Source organism: Hypomesus nipponensis, chromosome 4, assembly GCF_054491055.1.
Source record: "Hypomesus nipponensis isolate SF chromosome 4, ASM5449105v1, whole genome shotgun sequence".
Taxonomy (NCBI): Eukaryota; Metazoa; Chordata; class Actinopteri; order Osmeriformes; family Osmeridae; genus Hypomesus; species Hypomesus nipponensis.
In genome coordinates this window covers 4527786-4546563 of record NC_140364.1, presented here as the reverse complement: position 1 = coordinate 4546563, position 18778 = coordinate 4527786, and the positions used below count along the sequence as shown (strand labels likewise).

At 40.4% G+C, this 18778-nt stretch overlaps 2 protein-coding genes across 7 annotated transcripts; one reads left to right on the top strand and one right to left on the bottom strand.

The window, feature by feature from the left end:
• Nucleotides 1-6799: 6799 nt before the first annotated feature.
• psmg2 (proteasome (prosome, macropain) assembly chaperone 2) lies at nucleotides 6800-9433 on the top strand. The gene is made up of 7 exons (XM_084695827.1): nucleotides 6800-7101; nucleotides 7215-7386; nucleotides 7490-7548; nucleotides 7800-7918; nucleotides 8432-8602; nucleotides 8864-8984; nucleotides 9189-9433. Exons 1-7 carry the CDS (start codon nucleotides 7042-7044, stop codon nucleotides 9267-9269), a joined length of 783 nt encoding a protein of 260 aa, XP_084551953.1. The 5' UTR covers nucleotides 6800-7041; the 3' UTR covers nucleotides 9270-9433.
• Nucleotides 9434-9932: 499 nt separating this feature from the next.
• ptpn2b (protein tyrosine phosphatase non-receptor type 2b) lies at nucleotides 9933-18749 on the bottom strand. 6 transcript variants are annotated; one of them, XR_014753260.1, is made up of 12 exons: nucleotides 18703-18749; nucleotides 18539-18610; nucleotides 17758-17848; nucleotides 17497-17597; nucleotides 16026-16124; nucleotides 14918-15055; nucleotides 14574-14798; nucleotides 13531-13689; nucleotides 13111-13313; nucleotides 12885-12998; nucleotides 12015-12152; nucleotides 9933-10914 (listed from the first exon to the last, which is right to left on the bottom strand). XR_014753260.1 is itself a non-coding variant. In XM_084695825.1 (10 exons), exons 1-10 carry the CDS (start codon nucleotides 18593-18595, stop codon nucleotides 10893-10895), a joined length of 1209 nt encoding a protein of 402 aa, XP_084551951.1. In that variant the 5' UTR covers nucleotides 18596-18731; the 3' UTR covers nucleotides 9933-10892. The 6 variants fall into 6 exon arrangements, 2 of the variants coding, with proteins under 2 accessions (XP_084551951.1, XP_084551952.1); XR_014753262.1 differs by having other exon boundaries at nucleotides 14574-14783; nucleotides 18703-18721; XR_014753259.1 differs by having other exon boundaries at nucleotides 18539-18731.
• Between the last annotated feature and the right edge of the window lie 29 nt (nucleotides 18750-18778).

Here is an 18778-nt window from a genome sequence, read left to right as displayed (position 1 = left end):
TATCCGGTCACAGACATTGTTAGTGGTGGTGGTAAATTGAACAAAGCAGTACTTTTTGCAGAGGTGATGTGCACACAGAATCCTCAGTGGATACATTTCCATAATTTGCAAAGATTCAGATTTTTGGGGAGATTGTACAAGATTTGCTTCAGAGGAAATCGTGATATTGTGCATGAAATAGACAATAGCCAAATCATAATGCTCAATCATTCTTGTTCCCCAAACCCAATCAAGAGACTAGGGTTAGGCGTCACTCTACAGATATACGGGGTCTTCAGGGACTGTGAAGGAAAGGCCCATGCCTACTGCTGTTGCATTAAGATTCGGCTTCAGCATGCCTTGGTCTGTGACAATGAACATGGCGGCTTCCCTCCTCAGTTATGAGCTGTAGAACTTCAGCTCAGGAGCCGAGAGGCTTTTGAGCGCTGGTGTTTTAAATCAGCCCCATCCATGGCATGACACGGGCTCCTATCATTAGCCATCAACAGCTTTCGTGCTGGCTAGTTAAACTTCAGTATGGCGAGGGCACAAGACAACACAGTACAACTGGCTAAGCTAATAGCCCTGTGTGATTATGTGTTACCTAACCAAGCCACCTTGGCTGGCTTGCAGCCATGCAGACCACATGGCTATTTTCAGAGATAACAGAATATCAACATGTACCTGATGTACAGTCGTGTGAGGGGGGCACCAGAGTTGAACATGGCATTGAGGTTAAGTGAGGCTGGGCTGGGGGGGTCATTGAGATGATACTTTCAGCTAGTACTGAGCTGACCCAAGGTTTCAGTGCGTCACCAGCAGCAGACCTGACAAGGAAGCTTACTGGATTAACCAACATGATCTTGGTGTACTTTGTGTACTTTGTGTGCATGTCTGTGACAGAAAGAGTGAGTGTGTACAGACATATGGAACTGTTTAGAACCAGAACATATATATAGAAGGTTTGTTAGCTTCACCAGGAGAAAAACAATATCATAAAATGCTTAATTTTGGCCTTGTCACAATTTGTGGTTGTGTAATTAATATGTTATGGTAACAATGCTATCAGGAAAACTATACAATTCATAGTAGGCCTACCTAACTGCGTGACATATGACACAATTGGATTTCATAAAATAGTAACAATGAACATTCAAATCCCTAGTCCATGGAAACTGTCAGTGAAAGTTTTTTGGAGCAAAAGTGACCCTTTTCTACATAATTTATGCATGCATGACAATGTTCGATCATGTCATGGCAATCACTATAGCAGTTGCCCCCAAAATTAGCATTATCCGGATAAAGCTATATTTAAAATGATACCATCATGTAAACGTAGTGATTTAGAGCATGAAGAGATTATTTAATCCATATCAGAAAGAACAATTTAATGTACATTAACACAAAAAAATAAGTTTTATGTCTTAGACTACGTTTGTGAAAAGCCTCAAAATAAAGTTCAAATGACCACAACATAATTATAGTGAGGTCAACCAGACCACACAGAGCCAACATCTTGCCACACCTGAAGAGTCGGATTTGATCACATCAGACAAACCTTATCATCCCTCGTGACAACCTCAGTATGCTGATTACCCACCAAACGGCGATGCAAAGGAACCATAGAGTTGGGGGTGGGGGGCCTTTAGGGGTGCTCAGCCCCCAATGAGAATGTGTCATGAATACACTGCCTTAGAAAAGTGCTAACCCCCCTTGCTAATAACAGGCATGCAAACAGGTCAGGGGTAAAAAAAGGTGAGAAGGATACGGCAAACCCCTGACCCTCGAGGAGTGTCCAGAGGCATGGTCCCTGGAAGAAAATGTATAACATTTTAGAGTTAAACGCATCAATCTGGTGCACTTTGAGAGCAAAATTAAGAGGCTGGGTCTATGTAGAATATGTGCTCTTGTAAACAATGTTATGTTCTTTTAACCATAAATACATTTTTTGTATAGCATACATCATAAAAAATAATTAAACAAACAGGATTACCTGTGTTGAACTACTTTAAAAAGCAAAAGTCAAAAGCATCACTTACTGTAAAGCTAACACACATCCAGCAGACATAATTTTTTATATTGTATTAAAATAGTTTCTACTAGATGATGTAAGATGGGTCTGTAAACCTCTACCCACTCTGCCTCTGGTTTAGGCATTAGGAGTGACAATTGGTTCCAGAGCCAGTTGTAAAGTTGGGAAGCACGGGTAAAATGTTGTGTTAGCCACGGCTACGACCCGCCACGCCACGCCACGCCACGCCCCCCCCCCCCCACACACACACACACCATTTCACCATCTCATCTGTACAAATCACGTAGGTTACCCATTTTGGTTTCAAAAAGGTGAGTCTCACCTAAAGGTGAGGAGTTTGCATGCCGGTAATAAATCCCTAATTTCACTGGATAACAATTAATACATGTATGTATTATTATGAAAAAACTAAGGATGTCCCTTTCTTTATGAACTACCACCAGCATCAAATTATAATAAACAATATTAATTTAATTATTTTATTATTATTATTTTTAGGGGTGCTGAGAATACATTTAGGGGTGCTTGAGCACCAGTGGTCTAAAATCGGCAATGGTATATGTTAATAAATGAATCAGGTCTAAATTGACACTTGACAGACGCATGCCCGATTTGCAATCAGAATACTGCCACGCCCCCATTTGTCATGTCCGTCTTGCCCATAGACTGTAAGGTCTTGCAGTCAGAAACGGCTGTTCAGACATTTGCCACTTACATGTTAAGTCGTTCTCTCTCTGAAGATGCGCTATATCCTTAAGACTTGCTTGGAGGTAAATGGAAATCTTTTAGATACCTTCAATGGGGGCATTCTCACATATTCCACTGTAAGCTACTGGGGCCCTCAGTTTTTATAGTGAAACAATAATTGATGAGAGGGAAGACATCAATTTCATGGTTATTTAATACATTTGGCCAATGAAATAGGAAAGATTTGTGCGTAACGCATTCGTACCATATACCTGTTATTAAGTAGTAGACCAAGCATCAAAGCTGTTTAAAATGGGGACCTGTTGGTTTCTATAGAAAGTTCAACATGGCACAGTTTTTTTTTATGTCTTCGTTCTGCGAGCCTCAATGAGCCTCTGAGCACTTTCCATAGAAACCAACAACACGCCATCTTAACACTGGAGGCTGACACTTCTGTGGAGAAGAATGGTCGTTTGCAGAGACGCAAGCTAGCCAGGGGGAGGTCAGCCACCTTGGGAAGGTTTAACTTGCCACGTTTGGCACTCTCTACGTGTGTTGATGCTTGAGAATAGCTTGCCTTCCCCACAGAATCCAGAAGCAGCAACTCGATCTGTCACGCCCATGTCTGTGCCCCAGTCTTTTCCCTGTGTCAGTGTGATTACCTGCACCTGTGTCTTAAGTGTCTGCGTGTGGTTTGTTTGTTTGTTGTAGTTGGTTTCACCTGTGTCTAGTTTGGTATTTGTGCGCAATTACGATTCTTTCCCTGGTTAGTCTTTGTAAGATCCGTGTTGTGTTGTTGTACAGTGTGTAAGTACTTCTTATGTTCGCTAATAAAATAAAATAAACGAAATACCTTTTTTTGGTTTTGATCCTGCTTGGTGTCCTCTCCTTGCGTTTGGGTCCACCTCCTGCACTACCACAGGTGACAGAAGGCTTGGACCAATCATGGACCCAACAGAAAAGCTTTTTTACATGAAGGTGGATGACTTCAGCCAATCTTTGTAGCACATTTTGGTTTCACCTGTATTAGGGCCCCTTGATACTGTTTCCAGGGCCATACCTGGATCAGTCACCATCCAACTTTAGTGGTTTGAGGAGAAGCCATGGATCAGTCACGTCATTCCCCATGGCATTCTGGGGTGAGCTCTGCCAAGTCCTGCAATCCCATCCTCATCCCTGGACCTCATCCCTGGCCCCAGCCTCGACTCCAGTCCCAGCCTCTGCCCTGGTCATGGCTTCAGGTTTGGTCCCAGACTCGATCCTGTCCTCGGCCCTAGCCTTGGGCTTGTAGTGATGGGAACCAATAAACATACACATACACAATCCACACCAGTCTAAATGTTTTAAACCTAGCTCACTAGCAAACTAGACAATATAGTATGGGTGAGGAATTTGTTTTGAATGAGTGGTTGTCATTACTTTTAGTCAAAAAACTTTTAGTCAGAAAAAGACAGGCAAGAGTGTATCCACCTTGACATTCAGATATTATTAAAGAAGACAAGGAACTGTCCAAGGTTCAGATTTGTTCTCATGATAAAATCTTACTTTATGCACCCTTAAGGGGTATCACCACTTACATAGAATTTAGGATTTCATTATTGTGGTCTAGGCAAATTTAAAATGGATTAGTCTATTTTACCAACAAAGAAAACAATATAATACCCAGATGCACGCATTACGACTATCTGGGAACTCTGAACACATACTTTACAGTAAGTAACTAAACAATATCAGCTTTTACTTCGAGCCCATAAATAGTCAGAAATCAAGAAACAGCATTTCTCATAACAGTCCAGTATAATTTCCCAATGCAAAATGTTGTGCAGCCACCACTAGAACTGTACAGAGACTGTCTTGCATGTGAGCACCTAAAACATGCTTGGTCGTTGATCCCTGAACGAGGTGTAACCAGAGTTGATAAGCCATGATTGGCTTATAAGGTCTGGAAGCTCAAATGTATCTAGCTACCAGAGAGAGCCTGCTTAGAGACTGGTAAGGACAGGATTCTATGTCAGACTGTGATGGGGGAAGAGAGATGGGGGTTGAGGTCAAAACACTGAGAAAGTCTCCAGCAGCTTTAGCTGTTGATCCCATGTCCATACACACATACACCTGTCACAAGAACCTGTATGACAGACCTGGTTCCATACCACTTATTAGTTGACTCTGCTTGTGTTTCCACTTAATAGCCCAACATTTCTTTTGAGAAATCCTTAACACACGAATGACTCAGGAATAATAAGGAAGTCACAATCAGTGGATAGCTGCAGAGCAGATGGACAAGGAAGTAAAGGGGATCATTCACAGGTCTCTCTATATCTGACCTTTCTCTAAATGTCATCCAAACCTTCAGTGCCCCCCACTTTACACATACACACATACAAAAATGCAGTACAAACACAAACGACACAAATGAATGCATGCAAATCCATACAACATATTTTAGAAAGTTATTCATTGTAATGACATTTCCGAGAATAATTATGAACTATTGTTATTTTCAAAAAGTTGGAGCACATTTACAAAGAAAAGTTTTAGTTGGTAATTTTTTTATCAGCGAAATAGGTTGTCATATCACACATATTTCGACATCCCTCATAGCTGTTAAACATTTAGTGCATGTATTATAAACTGCATCCTGTACATAAGAGAGCGATACCTCAGTATTCATAAGTACACACCTTGTTTTTCTTTTATTCAATTTGATCATTCTTGATCATTCAAATGAATCACACAGACGCTGGACAGTACTTATCAAAAATGTATTTAATTGTGCCAAAACACTAGATTAAAACATATCTAACCACATTTTTTTCAAATTCATTTGACAAAATGCATTCATTTCACTCATTCATTATTCATTGACTGTACCTTTCATCAGTTTATTTCAGTTGTGCTGCATATGCAGCGCAGGTGTCCCGTGTTGGCAGGCCCCGGCCTGCACCTGCTCTGACGTGACAATGCAGGCTGAGGCTGCCCGGCTGCTGAGGGGACTGAGGCTGCCTGGCTGCTCAAGGGACTGAGGCTGCCTGGCTGCTGAGGGGACTGAGGCTGCCTGGCTGCTGAGGGGACTGAGGCTGCCTGGCTGCTGAAGGGACTGAGGCTGCCTGGCTGCTGAAGGGACAGAAAGCATCCAATTCCAGTATTGCCGCTTCTAGTGTTGCCCTCACACAACATAACTTGTCACAGAGATGGCAATGTGTGCATACTTTGACCACCAAATAGATTTCAGCCAGTGCTTGAGCTATTTTCACTATGTTTTGTGTGTTTGTTATCCATGTGGTTCTGAAGTGTTGGTGAATGAATACGTTACTGGGAACTTCAAGTGCAAAAAGTCACAACATATTGGGGGTTCAAAGTTAATGTTTTCATTCTTCTGCATAGAATCATATATAGTAGATTCGATGTTCTTTCTTTTTTAAGAACCGATATTCCAGTAGTGGAAGTTGATTTAGAGGTATGCTATGTCAACTGGCTCTGACCCCTCGACTACCAATCCTATGGCGGGCACCTCCAGATAATGGGGGGAAAGCTGTGTCCCTCTGTGTTTCATGCTTGTCTATATTTCAGATCTGTCTGAAAAATTATAGTTAAAATATTGGATCAAGGAGGCTTTAAATGCTTTACCCCAGGTTCTTCATTTTGGAGCAACAAGCTCCAAGTTTGAGGTTGTTTATTGTGTGCATACTACATGCATCAGTGCATACATGTTTTTTTTATTGGTATTATTATTAATATTTACAGTCATCTAATACTATACAGTTATGCTTGATGTATGCATATTGTTTGTTGTTTGTTGTATGCATATTGTTTGTTTCCTCGTTGTCTGTTTGTAAGTTTGTCGGGAGTTCTTTCTCAATAATAATAAAAAATGCACTAGTACATTGTTAGAGTAACTGCAGTACGTACTAAAAAATAAATACAAAGTATGCAGAGACGCAGCGGTGGAGGACTTGGTTTAACAAGTAGGAGACTGGCGTAACCCCTGGCTGTAATTTAGAACAGCCTCTTCCCATAAAAGTTTCTACGTCTTTTCCGTGTACTTTTGAATATTAACTATTTATTTATGAAAAATTATATGGTTGTTTGTGTAAATAATGCTTTGGGTTATTTTAAATTGGACTATGTTAGGTCAATTCATTCAGGCATCTAAAAGGAGGGCTATAAACGACATACGCATTCAAAGACAGACAGATATGCTACCAAAAAAGCCCCACTGAACAGAGAGAAAACGAAAGTACATACATCATTTATAGACTACACTGAAAGTTGTCTGGCTTTAACTGACATCCAAACACGTCAACATTTTTCAACGTAACGTTATTGAAAATTGATCATTCAACATGTTCGTCAAAACAGAAGGCACACCGGCGGCCTCATTCAAGGACTTTACACTAATTATGGTGAGTAGCTCAACTGTGACCAGAAGTGCAATTCATGATGTAGCAAAATGTATTTGCAGTCAGAACTATGGTGTACCCTGCTTATTTGATGACAGCATGTTCTACCCTAACAGCCAGCAATATCAGTTGGTAATGTGGGGCAACTTGCAGTGGACCTCATAATCTCCACGCTCAACATGTGCAGAGTGGGATACATTCACACCGACTGTCTCATTCCGATGGCTGGCAACAATCCGTATGCGACTTCTGCAGAAGACGCAAACGAACTGTACACCAATGCAGAAGGTAGGATGTTTCTATATATCACATGAGGATGTTCCATTTAAAACTGGGTCAGTCCTCAAAGTCTAGACAATTATCATTAACTGTACTGATTTATCTCCTAAAGTGTATGCGGCGCCCAAGTTGAATTTGGCGGTTCTACAGATCAGGAGTCCAGTTATACAGGTGAATGTCAAAGGAGGGTCCAATTCCAAAAGTGTATTCTACTTTATGTTACATGGTTGAGACGAGTTGACACCCAAATAGTTGTGCAACTAATGGTGCTTTCCCACTGCCTTTTTGCCTCTTTTGGTTTTGGAGCTGTTACCATGCAATGGAAAAGTGCCAAACTTGTTGTTGGTTAACAAATTGTTAAATTGGTCACTGAATGTTCTTCTCACATCCTTCTAAATGAACCAAACTTTTCCCTTTTTCAGACCAAGTCCAAGAAGTTCCGTAAACTGATTGTGTGTTGGATAAAAGCAAGTGGCTTCAGTAAAACAGTGGTTCTGTCCAGTAGTCATGCCTATCAGAGGGACGACCAACAACTTCTTGGGTATTCAGTTCTACTCATGTACTTGGACCATGTGATGTTGGCATTAAGAGTTCATCTCACAGATATGTGATACCTGATGGATCATCTGTTAGATCATCTTAAAGGCAGGATTGGTACATTTTGCGGACCTAGCAATTTTGGCTTGAGTTAGAAAGGATTCAAACCAAAATATCCCACCCCATCCTTGCAAAGCCATTCCACCAAAACACATGAACTCATTGCCTGACCACTGCCGGGAGGTAGACAAGTAGCCTGTCCAATCATTGCATTCAGTTAAATGCCTTTTAATCATTAAGTTCAGTCCTAACTAAGCATTTATTTCAGCAAATGTGGCAAAAAATGTGTCTCAATAACATTATTGACCCTGCCTCAAATGAGGTCTTCCAGACTAATTAAACCTAGTCCTTAGGCCAAAAAATCTTGTCTGAGGCTAGTACTTGTCTTGTCAGTGTCAATAAATACCAATAAAATTATCCTATATCCAAGCTAACATTCTCATTTCCCCTATCAAAGCACCCCGCTGAGGTACCTGGCCACACCTGCCCTGCAGGAAGTGATGAAGAGTGTGAAAGAGCTAGAATGGAGGGAGATGGAGAGAGTGTCTGCCTTAATGGGTGTCCCTGAATCAGAGCAGCTCCTCTACATTCCCGGAGGTGGCCCCACTAAAGGACTTTTCACTGACAGGTAAGCTGCAAGAAATATTGACTGTATAAATAGACAAACGTGTGGGTGTTTGTGATGCAGTTTACAAATCTGGTTAATCGTTTAATCTTGGGGCTTCTTTAATTGACTTAAATATGAAAATGTTGGTTTGCCTTGGAGATTATTAAACCGGTGTACCCCTACACAGCTACTGTCAATCCATTTCAAATGCATTGATATCAAATCAAAGGAAGGATGGAAGGATTTGGGCAGTTCCATTAACCATTGTTCCTACCCATCTAGTTGTGCAGAGGACATCCCTTTGGCGGTGTTGTTGATCTTCTGCTCTGAGGGAGACAACATCCCAGATGCCTTCAGCCTCCTCAACTATCTCAACGACTGGCTGCACCTGGTGGACAAGCCTGTAAGTGCCACAACTCACACAGCAGCCCTGAAACTTGAAGTAGCATCACTTTGCATTGACAATAAATACAATTTATGAAAGCTGCAAGTCTCTGTTTAGCTTTTGGGAAAGTTAACTAGGATTTCCATACGAGATAATTTTGTGCAATAGCATATGTCTACATGTCAAGTAATGTATTTTGTCTATGCGATTTTATTTGATTAGAGTCAGTCTTCCCCGAAATGGAGAATTCCCCCTTCGTGGAGACTTCTCTTTGGAAGTGGCATTCCCCCAGCACTCTTCTGATTCATCGTTTAAAACAAACACGTTCTTTTACTCATGGAAATAGCCTCCTGCTGGAACTTAACCTTCTGAAGAACATTCCTCATCTGATTTGTGGATCCTACTTTGTAATTTATGAACTGAAAAATCCCCGAAAGACCTTTTGGAATTAAAGATTGTTAACATTATTTTGGATTTGGTTTTCTTTCCAGTGGATATGTTGTTCAACAAAAGTATGACATGTATAGGCCAAATAAAATATGCATGTTGGTAATGTACCTGAAAAATCTTTGTTAGTGTTTTAACAACATGGTGTCAAGTGTGAATAAATACAGTGCCTTATTTTATATGATTCCTTATGAAACCAATGTTGCACTAGATGGGCTGACCTTTCAGCGACTCACACCTAACACCGTTTAACATAGTAGTTTGGCCACTTGCCACGCTTGATTCCGGGCAGCAGTTCTTTAACATTGTTGGCTAATACTGTCATACTTCTTGTAACGAGTTCAAATTGAATTATGGATGATCTGTGTGTGTAGCAAGAGTCATGAATCATTTAGTTCATGTAATATCCATCTGCAAGAAGAGTCCAAGGTGCAGCACATTGACCTTGCTTCTTGGAAAAGGAGTCAAGACATCTTTTAATATTCAAATACAGCTCTATATTAAGACTAAAACAAAAGCTTCAGTGAAATTTTTTTTTATTGTCCAGATTTTAAATAGTCAAATTGTCTCTCAGAAGAAAATCATTTAACCTTTTGCGTCATCACTTCCTGAACAGTTTAGTCATAGTTTTCAAGCCATTTTTATTCTTAGATTACACTCTAGAGAACAGGAAATGTAAGACTTGACAATTATATTCAAAGGAAACCCAGTATTGAAAGCAGGTCTTCTTTTCTAACAAATGCAATGTACGATATTATCAATCCAAAATATTTCATAAATCCAAAATAGTTTTTCACTCGTCATTAAAAAAAACACTATGTACATGAAAACACATGCCACTTAAGTCCTTGCACATAGTGCGAGCACTTTACTTTCATCCTCTCTCACAATAGGAAATTTCAAGTAATTTCTTATAAAAAATATAACATTTCATATTTTTTTGCCTCTGTTCTCTAAAAATACCTCCTACAAACATTACAAAATGACAATGCATAGCCCCCATTTCAGATAAGTTGTTCAGCCTTCGTCAGTAAATTCAAAGCAAAATAGGGGTGGCCCACAAAACACGGTAAAAACAGAAGCATTGACATTCCTATCCCTGTCGATGCATTATTGTGACCTACTCCACTTGACAGCGCCAGGTAATAGGCTGGTGTTCATTGTTCAAATGTTCTTCCTCCAAAGAATGTCGAAGCTTGTTCTGTAAACTGTACAGAAGGATGTGGGGTGGGACAAGATGGTGATGTGTGGGTTAGGTGGGGTTGTAGAGCAAGGTGTTTTTTTTTTGGTATGAAAGGCATAAGGCTCAAAGATGGTTAGGTGAATGTTGAAAATTGAGAGAAAGGTGAAAGATTGGGTGAGGAATGAAGGAAAAAAAGGGGGGGAAAAGCATGAGACAAAGAAAGGTTTGGATGGCAAATCCCTGCTGAAGTCTTCTTTGCTGTCAGCACTCTGGTCTGTGGCCACTGGTGGAGTGAGTTAGGTATCACTGGTTCTTGACCTGTCATAAGAAGCAAAACACAAACTGAAAATGTAAACCCAGATACAAAAATACTATTGGATGAAAACAAACAACCAGCGGCATTGCCACAGCTGATTTAAAGTGACCAAAGGACCCATGCAACCAAATGCATTTAGCTTGGCAACTACAAATTGCAATACTCATGCCTAATATTTGATGGATGGTAAATCAACCATCATGCGTTTCCTTGGATCACTGTGATCAACTATTTAGCCGTAAGTTAAACACAGCATTAATAAACTGCTTGCCCACTACCGTGATTTTGTTTATTTATTTATTTTTAACACGCAAGTGTGAAGTTTCAGGAAATTAACCAAGAAATCTGCCCCTTTGGTCAGCAACGGTTATCATTTAAGTTTCTTAAATTTACAGTTCTTGCATGTAGATACCAACTCCCCTGCAGATAGCCAGGTAGAGGGCAAACAGCTTATTTAGAATAAGTAGCAGTTATGTTTCATTTAAGGTGTTAAACAGTCAGATTGAGTCAGTGTATCCTTTGGTTAAGACTGCATTTGAGACATGGTGAGATTGTAATCTTTTTCTTTTCTTTTTTACTGTATATTAAAACAGAGTATTGGTCTACATTAAATAGATAAAAATATCTAAACTCTTAGCTTGCTAGTGCCGATTCAGAAACGCAAAACAACTTGAAACTTAATTTTGATTAATAGAGAACTTAAAGGACAATCTGATTGTATTATGCAAAACTTATGTTTTTAAAACAATAAACTTGGCTGCATTGAGTTTCTTCATGTTTGAAATACATTCGGGTTACCTCATTCTATCAACTAGCACACAGCTGCTGGCATAAATATAGACTGGGACGGTCTCACCACTATGGCTGCTGGGAAGCAAAAACAAGACTTTCATTCCATATTTTTAAGGAAGGGTTGCCACCTGAACAGGGCATGTAGACTGAACACAAACACAAACATTCCATGCTACACAGCAGCCCATTACAACTTTGACCTGAACCATAGCCAACCCACACAAACCAGCAAAAAAAAAAAAAAGAATCCATCAGCGCATGAACCACACACACACACACACACACACACAGTTCTACGTGACCAACGTACACATCGGGCTCCTTTTTTAAAGCTGCGAATAAATGTTGCAGTTTGCTAATAATTCTTCTTTGTGTCGCTGTCCCAGAGGACAAAGCTACAGCGCCCCCACTGGCCAGCACTCGTCATGTACAGCAAATGCAGGCCAAACTGTTCAGGAGAACAATGACAACATGTTGACAAAAAGAATAACCTCCACCAAGTTCTGTTACTGGAACACACATCGCACAGACAAACAAGGAATTTCTCCTAAGAGCAGCTCTTCAAGGTGCACTGTCATCAAAAGTGACAGATGTGAGCCTAGCAAACCAGACAATGAGTTGTTCATGACCCTGTACTATATACCCACTGAGTTTATTACTCCTAGCCATGTCACTGCCCATCCCTCTTTGTCATTCTGGAGAACAGAGTCTGAACTTGTCTAGACCATATCAAAATGACGGACAATGGTAATGAGTAATTGTTTGTAAAAATGGATTTGTGGCATGCGCTATTGAGGCAAAGATCCAGCTTATTGTATTTTAGTCACATGACTACCATGTGGTAACACTGGGTTCCCACACCATATGACATTTTCATGACTTCTGAAAATGAGCAGAAAATATGGCATTAACATACAGCTGCCTCCAAATAGGGCTGTACTGTAATAAGATAAACCCATGCTAAAATGAGGTATTGTTGCACAAATGGTCATGACTTTTTAAGATGTTAAAATATTTCTTTTATTTCCATTACTGTAAAAAATGTGGAAATGATTTCCAATTATTTGGAAATGAAACATCTAAAATGATGATAACCATTCCAAAACTTCACAGAAAAAGTGAAGTGTATCAAAATGTGGTATTTAGCATACTTTTTGTTTTTAAAAATCAAAACGGTCACCTTTTCCTCTTCTTTTCTGAATCTGTTATCCTGGACTTTGTTGGTTGGTTGGCTTGTTGGGGTGTCTTGGGTGTGGAGTTGAACATCCTCTCATCTCTGTGTCTCTTGCGCGCACTGGGAGATAACGGAAAACAAAAGAACGGTTATATAATTTATTGTCCTCCAGAATTATTTTACAAATCAGAAAGTCGAACATTATTGGAGAAAAAAATCTCAATTAACTGACTTGGCAATGATCCCATCCACATCTTGTTCCTTGCAGGTGACCTCAGCGGTGGCCTTGTGGTCCACTTCAGAGTCCCCACTTTCTTCTTGGTGGGGCCCTTTGCTGCCATTGTACCTATCCGGACACACGGTCTGGGGGCTGGCGGGTGGCGGGGAGTCAGACAAAGGCTCCTGGTCCTCATTTGACAGCTCACGCCACCGTTTCTGAATGCGCCAACAGAGTTTAAGGGAGCAAGAGGCAGATAACGGTATTGCCATTATAATTTAAACCATTAAAATGACATTCTTATTTGAGCCTAAAATTGTGTACGTTCAAAAGCTTCTCTCACCATGTTTTATTTTCTGTTGTCTTTTCTGTCTTGGTCTTACCTTCCGTAACTGGTCTGGACTATCCGTATATTCTTGGTACAGAATGGCGTACCTGTGCAGAGGAGTCTCCCATAATGTACTTGGCTCCCTCGAGGACTGCCATGTAGGAGAAGCGCAGCTGGTCCGGGGTCTGGATGAGGCCCATCCGATACTTCCTCATGTCCAGCAGGATGTTCTTGATGTCCACAGATGGGTCTTTCCTCTTCTCCATCTGAAGAGAAACTGCAGGTCAACGGTTTGGGAGAACAGGAAGGGACTCTTGCATACATTTTCCGTATTCAAATATCAACCAACACAAAAATCTGATACATCTCTGATACATCTCTTGCCCCCATTTACATGTCTTATTTAGGGCGGGGGTACTCAATAGACGGACTCCGGTCCATATCCGGACCCAGACGCAATACAATTTGGACCGAAGCCAAAATCAACATTCTAATTTAGTCATGATCCAAGCGAGTTTTCCTTGGTACCTATATTTTGTTCCAACTCAATGTGGTTTCCATCTTCCGTGTCCAATCCAAAGGTCCAATCAGGAGCTGTAATAACTGTAATCGCCATGACAACGCAAAGTTGGCCGCAATCTCTGTGGTTCATGCAGGTTGTGTGTCATTCGCTACGACGCAGGCTATTCGATTTGATAACGGTACCTGTTTCTTCTTACCAAAAATCATAGCGGGCTCCAAACCCGACAAAAAGCGAAAAATTGCAAAAATCACAATGTGTTAAATCTGCAATGAGACGGTTGCCCTTGTCAAAAGTGGTAAAACGTGGACACTTTGAACAAAATTAGCCCAAGAACTCTGAAGTAAGGCAAAAAAAAATGAACCACCATTGTTGCGGACCCTGGACTGAATGGCAGAGTACCCCTGCTTTAGGGTATTAAATGTAGGTATCATGGGGATAAGACTACATTAGAAAGCTTGTTTGTTTTGTTTAAAACGTATGACACCAATCAATGGCACATTTTTACTGGCAAAGTGCATTATGCCCCAGTCTTAATTTTGTGCTTCCACAGAAAGAAATAATCACAAACTAAAAAGCAGGGTGAACATTCACTGAAGTGAAACTCTGATCCATGAGAGCAGGGCTTACCAGGACAAGACAGGTGTCCACCAGAGAGAAAGTTCCCGACCGGCCAATCCCAGCGCTGCAGTGTACGATAGCCGGCCCATGGTCTTCCCCCAGGGAGCCCGACTCTCGCACCTTGAACAAGAAGTTGAGGAACGATGCTGGGGATTCCGGAACGCCGAAATCGGGCCAGGTGGTATAATGAAAGTGATACAGCTCCCTCTTCTCCCCCGTCTGAGAGAAACATTGCTGTGGGTTAGTACAAATTGGCACAAGAGTTCTAAAAGTCACTAACCTTTCAATGGGCATAGGTCTACCGCCACATTTCCCTTCAAAATACCCTTTCGTTCAATGATGGAAGGACTTACGTCAGCATGCTCTAGTTCCAGCACTCTGGTGGTGTAGTAGGACTTGATGTCCTCAGAAACTAGCGTCACTAGGAAGCGTGTGTCTCTGTAAGACGTTTTCCGCTCGTCCTGTGTCGGCCAGTACTGGGCACACTTTTCCTGTCAGTCATGAGAGAAGAGAGTTTAAGTTGTCGGTTTTGTTCAGTCATTGTTTTTAAAGACTTAGCAAGGTAATCAAATAACCTTTGATTCATATCTAGATATCAAAATGACAAAGCATTTGGTAGGATGATTGAATAATAATCTCCCATGCCTACTCTAGGGCTTGTTGTACACCATAACCTTAGATAAAACAAAGTTGCGTCAATAATGACAGGTTATTCATCAAATCAAATCAAATTTATTTGTATAGCCCTTTTTACACGCAAGCATGTCACAGAGGGCTTCATGACTGGAACAATCATGTATGACCAATGTATGACCATATGTAGGCAAAATAACCCACTTGTGGACCAAAATACCAGCATGTCATATGTAAATGTGGGCAAGTCTTCCAGTTTTTCCTGTTGAAAAACATGAACACATGCCTACATATAGCAAGATGATCACACAGTCCCTAAACAGGACAGACACATTTAAGAGTCTATTAGATTTCCATTGTTGACTGTCTTACCGCCAGCAATACATTTGGTAATGGCAGTGGCTATATTAATAATTAGTTTAGTATTTAATAACAAGCATCCACCACAGTAGAATCCTGAAAGTAAACACCCTGTGTATATTTACCGGTGGTAACTATATTTACATGTAGTAAACAAAAGATGCAAATCAATCTGAACCCTGATCAAGCCCCCAAAACACAACTATAAAACCAGCCTTTTTTGCTGACAAATTATTGTCAGCAAAGTATTGAAAAGTATTCAGTTGTTAAGAGTGACTCTTTCAAAACTCAAACTTTCGCAACGTGAAAAAAATGTGGTAAAAGAATTATACAAAATGGTGTTATTCAAAAAAGTTGCTGACATGCGGACCTTTTTACCAGCATGTGTCACAGTACAGTATGTAGCAGCCAAAAGAGGGCCCTTCCTTCCTGTGGACACTGAGGTGATCTTAAGCTAGCTTAACTCACTGCTCCTTTTTCTATCACTCTGTTGAGCATGATGATGGCCTTGGTCCTCTGCTCCCAGATCATCAACCAGAAGTGTCCACAGGTGTTCCTTAGAGGCCCCTGGGAGAGACACATGTAGACACACTTCATTTAACATTGTTTCCAAACAGAACGTTACAACATACACATCCAAACATACATAGATCATACGTAAAGCAATGTCATATACAGGATTACCACACAGTGTTTCCCTTCAAATTAAATTACCTTCAATAAAGTGGAAGTGTATCTGGTAGGTTAGCATTATTTGTATACGTTTGAGGGCAACACCCGTTTATGGATATGTGTAATATCTACATCATATTGTGATTCAGTGCAGTCAGACATCAATTTGTGCGTTACATATATGTTACATCACTGGTGAGGAGTGAGCCTAATCATGGCATCATCAACATTTTATTCTCTTTTGTTCAAAATATTCCATCTTGCCTTCTGCAAATCTAAATGACCTCTGTCCTTGATGAGCTGCTAATGAGCGAGTCACATTAACATAAACTGACCGAGAGCCAAGGGAGGAGAGAGTCCAGGTTGTTAATGGGACACTGCTGGTAGCCAGCTGATTTGGATGCAGCGGTCAACCAGACCTACTTTCGCAACAGCTAGCAAAACGCTCAATTTGCAAAGCGTGAATTATATTTGTAAAACTACAGTGACTGCCAGTTGAAGTTATTTTCAAACCTTAACCTTTGGGGCTAAAGCACCAGAACTCCCCCTCCCTTCTCGAAAAAACATTTTTGAGTATTATACAGATTAGAGTAATAGGTGTAGTATCTTCTTGCTGGGTTTATCAGCCTCCTAATATCAACTAACCCCAAGTATTCACATCAGCCTTTCACTGTCAGGACAGACATGGCTGTTATTTGAAAAGCACCCAAAACAACGTCTAATGAGGTTGGAAGTCCCGCCAAGGATAGTAGAGTAAACATGTCATTCAAGGAGTTTACTTCCAAGATTCATAGAAAAGCCAGGATGCTGGTGCTTAAATATTGGCCAATATTAGCATTTTTCCCTGTATCTCTACAAGAGTAAGAACCATATGTCCCTCATCCTCTGATTCAAGTGCTTATTATTTAAAATGATGCACAAATTCAGGCACAAATCATGGCTTTATCTTAAAAACGGCTGTTCATGACACAAAATAGTTACCGTTTTAACCCAAGACATTCACAACAGTAGCATTCTGTATAACAACACCAAGAAGGAAACTGGCTTCTCACATCTTGTAACAATAACAGTAGGTTTCACACACCTGTGACGATGCATGTTAAAAGATTTAGCGCAAGAGGCACATACATTTTCCAGATGCAGTCATTAATTGCGCAACAGGGAGGGAGAAAAAGACGATTCACTGGGGTAGTCAAAAAGGGACCAGGGTAGAACTAAATTGAGGCATCCATTGAAAATTATAATAGTAAGACAAAAACAAATGTACCTGAGTTAAAATGTAACTTCTTTGGGCTTCTTCCATGAAAACTAAACTTGCGTTGATGTAGTCGTTGTCCGAGTTCTTCAGTTTGACACGACTGTGATCAACTAAGAGGAAAGGACAACAACATCTTAACTACCTGCCTTTTCCTTCATTCATAATGCATTTTGGAGTAGGACTCCTGCTGATAAATGGTTTACATTCACAATGTCTTCATCAGCCAAGTGTAAAGATGCTTGATGGCAATTGTAAGTCCAAGTAACTTACATGGGCTGACATCTCTATATCTGTTTCTGTTCCGATTTTCTGGATATTTTGCTACTTTAAATGGACATTCATGGGACTGATTCCGAATTTCCTGTGGACAAAAGGGTGTTTGTTATAGGAGTACTTTCCATTTTGCAAAAATAAAATACTATATTCGTAAAAAAGAAATTTAGGAACTTGAAAGTGATTTGATAATGTTGCTAAATAGCATCTAAACTGCATGCTCCACACGTTTTAGTGACTTCAAAACTAGCGGTAGCCATGTACTTAACACTTCATATTTTAAATAGAATGAATAAAATGGATAGGTTGAAATCATAATAAATGTTGGGTACAGTGCCAAAAAAAATCAAAAAGGCTAAACTGTTCATTGCGTCTTGTTTGCTGCTGATGTAAGATATCAAGAATAATTTTGATTATGTTGTAGATGACCAACTAGTTGTCCAACGAAAAAAATTAAGTGGCAATGAAGTGATGTCACTTCATCGTCGCATGCGCACGTTGTTTTAGTTAAGCCTTGCGTAGTAGCCGTAGTAGCCTAATAGGCTAGCTAAACAACTGCTATACGCAACAGAAGTCATGTGTTTCACTAACTTCCAGGGAGCTATAAAGCATACACATATCTAAAAGTAACTATCTAGCTAGCTAATGATTAGTGTTCGTGCTAAATAGCTAGCTGTCAGCTGCTGAGCAGGTAGTAACATAAAAGAGTAGCTAGCTACTTGGATAGCTAACTTGCAAGCTATCTGGAGCTAGCTAGTTGGCTAGCCTAAACACTTACTATGTATAGATTCTGCCACCGGCCATCTGAATCCATGTCTTCAAATTCCTGTTCCATGTTTAAGTGACAGCCCTATTCAATTAATTAAAACAAAAATAAAATTTCAGGTACTTATCTAACTCATCACTTTCTATAATAAAGCATTTGGAAAGTAGCCCGCTTACTGAACGTTTGCCTGTGTATTTGACGTCTCATATCAAACCAATGTGCGCTTGCGCTAAAGAAGGGTCCTTCGCTACC

Excerpts from the sequence above, each read along its gene's own strand:
- psmg2 (XM_084695827.1), top strand. The coding sequence starts at position 7,042 with ATGTTCGTCAAAACAGAAGGCACACCGGCGGCCTCATTCAAGGACTTT. Across the intron at positions 7,102-7,214 it reads AGGACTTTACACTAATTATG|CCAGCAATATCAGTTGGTAA; the intron begins GTGAGTAGCTCA and ends CTACCCTAACAG. Across the intron at positions 7,549-7,799 it reads TCAGGAGTCCAGTTATACAG|ACCAAGTCCAAGAAGTTCCG; the intron begins GTGAATGTCAAA and ends TCCCTTTTTCAG.
- ptpn2b (XM_084695825.1), bottom strand. The coding sequence starts at position 18,595 with ATGGAACAGGAATTTGAAGACATGGATTCAGATGGCCGGTGGCAGAAT. Across the intron at positions 17,598-17,757 it reads ATATAGAGATGTCAGCCCAT|TTGATCACAGTCGTGTCAAA; the intron begins GTAAGTTACTTG and ends CTTTCCTCTTAG. Across the intron at positions 13,314-13,530 it reads TGGGAGACTCCTCTGCACAG|AAACGGTGGCGTGAGCTGTC; the intron begins GTACGCCATTCT and ends TGGCGCATTCAG.